The sequence below is a fragment of the Gavialis gangeticus genome, unplaced genomic scaffold (genome assembly GCF_001723915.1).
Source record: "Gavialis gangeticus isolate Ggan-Ray unplaced genomic scaffold, GavGan_comp1, whole genome shotgun sequence".
Classification (NCBI taxonomy): domain Eukaryota; kingdom Metazoa; phylum Chordata; order Crocodylia; family Gavialidae; genus Gavialis; species Gavialis gangeticus.
This window is the reverse complement of record NW_017729025.1, coordinates 130,848,407-130,853,920: the sequence shown is the minus strand read 5'-3', so window position 1 is coordinate 130,853,920 and position 5,514 is coordinate 130,848,407. Positions and strand designations below refer to the sequence as shown.

At 40.6% G+C, this 5,514-nt stretch overlaps 1 protein-coding gene across 2 annotated transcripts in view; it reads left to right on the top strand.

Moving 5' to 3' along the window:
• TEAD1 (TEA domain transcription factor 1) overlaps positions 1-5,514 on the top strand; it is a 178,543-nt gene that overhangs the window by 122,834 nt on the left and 50,195 nt on the right. For both annotated transcript variants that reach the window (XM_019519563.1, XM_019519562.1), the window contains 2 exons: positions 694-755; positions 3,198-3,322. In XM_019519563.1, the coding sequence (XP_019375108.1) occupies positions 694-755; positions 3,198-3,322 (187 nt within the window). The remainder of the gene's footprint in view (positions 1-693; positions 756-3,197; positions 3,323-5,514) is intronic.

The following is a 5,514-nucleotide window of genomic DNA, read 5'->3' as shown; positions in this document are numbered from 1 at the left end:
GCTTGAGACCTCAGTACAGTCAAATAGCTGCACCAAGAACCAACACACCAATCAAATGAAACATCCCAATGTACTTGTGCCCACAAGCCTGTTTGCAATCGAGACGATCTGCACACACGTGCACCAGTAACACAATATCATGGTATCCTCTGTAGAGCAGTGGTTCTTAACCTTTTTTGTACCAGGACCCATTCGTAAACATCAATGGCCAGTCCCGACCCAGTACCCCTTCCTGAGATCACCTTTTCAATGCTTTCTTTATGGCTTTATCCAAGGTCCACTCATGCCAGTGGAAGTGTTTCCATGCAGTATGCTCTGGAATCATAGGAGGTCACAGTGGCTGCTTCCTGACATCTAGTCTGACCCCTTACGTAACAGGCCATAGAATGTCATACAGTAATTCTGTGCTACATAAGTGAACATTGTCAAGCTCAATAACTTGTGAATTAGACTCTTTGTTTTAAAATATTGGCTGTTACTCTAGAGACTGCTTCCTCTCTAGATAATCCATTTATTGCCTGTCTTTTAAACACACACTTAGGAAAGAGATGGATGCTTTAGAAAAGCCTACCAACAATACTTTTCCTTACACTTTGTGACTCTAGCTGAATAATATGGAAATTGAATTTTATGTGATTATATTTTTTTTCTTTCTCTTTTCCCATTCCTCCCTCTTTTCCTTGTTTATTTCAGTGTAAAGCCATTCGTTCAGCAGGCCTATCCTATACAGCCATCAGTCACAGCTCCTATATCAGGTAACTTTCCATTTTATGGTCCCCTCTAAGTAGTGCTGAAGTGCATAGGGAAAAGTAATGGATGTGTTTCATGAATTCTTGTGCCACACAAAGCCCAATATTTGGGATCTAGACTCTCCTGTGTTTTGACCAGACACTAATGTACTAGCAGTTGATTCACTATGAAGAAAATTCACTGTTTAAACGGGAAGCAGAGACTTTTCCCTTAACCAAGGACTGGGATATGTGCTAGTATTTTCTGTGGTGCTAAATCATAGTTCTTGATTGAATTTCAGCTTATGGCAACAAAACAACCTGTAAAGAACATAGTAAGTAATGGGATGCAGATAAGAATTTAAAGTTTCAACCATGCTTCTTTCACTTGTGGAAAATATGTCTATTTCGAGGCAGGAATAAAATTTTTCCAAAGCCACATGTGCTCAGTTTCAAAGGTGTAATCCATATACCCCACATACGCTTGATTGCCATCTGCTTCCTGAGCATCTGTCTATTCAGAACTGGCAAGCAATCCTTTGGCTGGTGGAAGCCTTGTTTTCCTCTACCATCTCTTGCCATGGTTTCCCACTGCTAGTTACACTCAGTGTCATTTATGAAGAAATAGGATTATAGGGAAGTAGGGCTAGAAGGGATCTTGCAATGTCATCTCATCAGGCCCCCTGCTCAAGGCAGGATTATCTCTGACTAAACCATTCCAGCCAAGTGTCTGTCTAACCTGCTCTTGAAAACTTCCAAGAATGGATATTCCCAGTTTTGCTAGGTGGCCTATTCCAATACTTGCTCACCAAATGATGCTCAGTAATGTACCCCCACCACATTTTCTTATTCTACCTGTTTCTCACCTCTATCTGCTGTTCTGGTATTATAACTTCCTATTTTGTATATGTGAAAGATGTGAGCCATTTTTCTAAGTAAAAACTTGCAAGTCTTCTTAAATTATAAAATGTTGCATTCAAAACCAGAAATTTTGCACATTTTCAGGGTTTCTTCTTCCAGATTTCCTTTCTAGAAATCCATTTATTGACACTGCATACATTCATCAACTTAATGGTTTTTACTGTAATCCTCACTTGCAGTTAAACAATTCCAGTCTTCAATCTTGTACTTACCTTCCCCTCCCTTCCCACCCCAACTTCTTTTTTAGTATATAAAAAAGCTTCCTAAATCTCCACTGTCCAAGTTTGGAGGTATAGAATAATAACACCAGACTCTTATTCCAGGAAGAAGGACCATGCTTTCTAGTCCTCTTTTAATTTCACTGATTTGCTGACCAATTCTGAACTCAGAATTTTCTCCTAGATTTACAAATCTGAGGATCCCTACATCCTGACATGCCTAATTCCACATATGTCCTCTGATCATTTGCTCCATTCATCTTCCTTTTCTGACTTTCCAGTGGTAGGACCAAGAGGGCACAGTTACTCTTTCATTTGTGATGAATCAGTTTTATTGGTGGACATTGTGTCCTTTTTTTGGTCAAATCGCTTCCTTTATATTCTCACCGTAAAGAGAAAGGAAGTATTTTAGGTTACGATTCAACTCCACACATGACTTATTTGTATTGTGGTAGTGCTTGAAAGCTCTAGATGAGGTCAAGACCCCATTTTGCTAGGCTCTGTAAAAACACGTAGTACAAACACATGGTTTCTGCCTTGAAAATCTTATACTCTGAATAAATAAGAGCAACAGAGAGTGGGAGGAGAAAGAAAGAGAAGTGATATTGCCTATGAGCACATAGAAGGCTGAGGGCTAAGTGAACCAGCTCCTGATCTCCTGACTCCCGTGGCAGTATTCTGTCAGACCGTGCTGCCTTGTGGCAAGGAAGTTTAGTTAGTAGCCTGTGAAAGGGCAGAAATCAGTTAGGATTTAAAGAAATATTCTGCAGTGTCTTTCTAACTCAAGAAATTGCAAAAGCTATGGTTTAGTTTAGAGTCTTTAATGTACAGCTACATTGCCACTTTTCCAGATTGTAACCTAGATCTCTTCGTGGTATCTACCTTTAACAAATAGCAGGCCCGAGCAGAGTTAGAACATACAAAATCCTATCTGAATTTGTGAGAGGTGTGTGGCAGCATCAGGGTATATTTAATCTAGGACAGGGGTGTCAAACATCCATCCTGTGGGGCTCCTAGTGGAGGCAGGGTGAGCAGGGGCTGGGCCTGGTACGCAGTTCAGGGGTACAGAGCACTGTTGTGGACACTTGGTGGCAGGTTGAGCACTGACTGCATTAACCCCTACAGCTCCCTGACACCACTCGTTCAGCCATCTCTGCTCAAACTGCCACCAGAGATGGGTCCAAATCTGTCCTGTGAGGAGCTTTTTAGTTTGGATCTGACCCAGGGGGCCGCACAAGTTTGACATGCCTGATTTAGGAAATGGAGACTTAAATATTGCACAACATGTTCCTTAAAAAAAAAAAAAAAAAAAGATCCTTTATATTTTCAGGATTTGAGCCTGCTTCAGCTCCAGCTCCTTCAGTTCCCGCTTGGCAGGGCCGATCAATTGGTACAACCAAGCTCAGACTGGTGGAATTCTCAGCTTTTCTTGAACAGCAGAGAGACCCAGAATCAGTAAGTGTTGTCCTAACTCTCTGCACTTTTCAATTGATTCTCCCCATTTCTAGTCCCTTCCTACATGCTTTCCACAATTGGCACTGATGTAGCTGCGAATGTATTTCTTAAGTTTTTTGTGTTCAACATTGATCGGTGTGAAATAATATGGCTCTTAGTACAACACAGCATTTTCTCTTTCCAACCATTTTTTTATAAAAGTTATTGCTTCTATAACTATAGAAGCTAATGCTAGAAAAATCAGGGCCTGTCCCATTTGCCACTTCTGGAAGCTGAGGAAGTTTCACTGCACAACTGTGCCAAACGACCTCATTGATGCAGTTTACCAATTGTACTAAGCTTCTCTGATTTGGGAGGGCTGTATTCAGCAGAATACTTAAAGGTACACATGTGCTTAAGGGGTTTTCCTTGAACAGAAAGATTTAAGGACCTGCTTAAAAATCGGGTACATTCATAGGTGCTTTGTTAAACCATGGTCTTTGTGGTATGATCACAGTTTCTCTGGGTGCCAAGAAGAGAGCATAATCACCCATGTTATACTCCAGGAGACTCTAAATAAAATGTATCACCCCACTGAATCTCATAGTTTAATATGCCTTTTTAAAGTGTCATTTACAGAAGAAGCTATTGAATCAAACTATGTATCAATGTTAGGTAATTTTACTCCTCTTACAATACAGAGTTTTCTATTTCCCCCTTAATTCAGTTTTAACCTGGTTTTAATTTTTGCCTCTGATGAGCAGTGTGGGTCGATATTTTGCACAAGCTGAGTTCTCTAAATGTCCAAACGTGGTGCATGTTTTAACTCGAATTTCTCTTGAGGCCAAATTCAGTCAAAAAAGTTGGATTTTACACTGCAGTATTGCAGACCGTTAGTGGATCTGGACACAATATTTTTTTCTATTTCCTCTAATCCTCACTGAGCTGCTTTTTTGACAGTCACCAATGTGTTGTTGCTATGAATGTTTGTTAGCAGTCTAACTGCTTCTACTACATATCACAAATCATCAGAAATCAAAAGAGCTCATTTCAGTTTCCTGTAGAAGAAACATTGCAGAACCAAGAATTTTTATTGAGATGATTTCTGAAAAGCAGACTCTCTTATGAGCATGTGGTATAGATGGTCCTTTTTTCAAATTGCTGGTAAAATACAGTAGTATGGAATAGAGTAAAGCTGTCACATGCTGTTTTATAATTCTGTACTAGAAACTATAGAATTTATGAGCTATGGCCAGGGGATGTTATCTAGGGAGTGTTTACCCTGCATAATGGGGATCAGAGACATGGCACAGAACACAGGAATCCTTGCAACAGAGGAGTCTGAGAGAAATGCTATAGTGAAAATGCAATATATCTCAACAATGCAGATATGAATGTATGTGGCAGAGTGTTATGTTGTTCAGTGCCATATATAGTTACACTGAATTAACCTTAAGTGTGTGTCAAAAGTTTGGGCCAAATCTGCGGTCACTTAGACCTGTCAATATCAGGAATAAATCCATTTTTTTCTCTTTCTATGTTGTATCAATTCCATATTTTATAAATACTTATTTTCAGATTCTTCATTTAACACAGAGGATTTAAGACTATGCTCTTGATGGTTATACTGTGATTCTTTTCACTCTGGTGTAAAGTAGAAATGACTCCTTTGAACTCAGTGGGTACATCTACACACACACTTTGCTGAAGAGCTGACTAATTAGCTCCACAATAAAATTTCACCATCTACACATGTGCCCCTATTAGAGGGCAGTAAATTAATTAACTCCACTGTAAGGTAGTACTGTCCAGGACAAATAGTATCCTATAGCAGAGTAGTTATGCCTGCTGAAATGCACTGGGGCTGGCTGGAGTATGAGGATGCTATACTGCGGGAACTGCCTGCCAGCCAACCCCACACTGTAGCACCCTTGTGCCCCAGCCAGCCCATCTGCAGCATGTTGAGCTAGGGCAGAGCAGTCCTGGTCTGGCAGGCTGACCCCCTCTTCCCTCCCCGGCTGCCCTGCCAGCTGGGGCTACCCCACCCTAGCTCAATGTTCTGCGGTCCTGGGAGCATGTGTAAACATTGTGCGTGGGAACAATAAACTGGTGTGAATTGCACCAGAGTTTATTGCTACGTGCTGATTGCATGTGTAGATGCACCCAGTGGGATTACTCCCAGAAGATATTTACATTAGACATTCTTTTTTTTT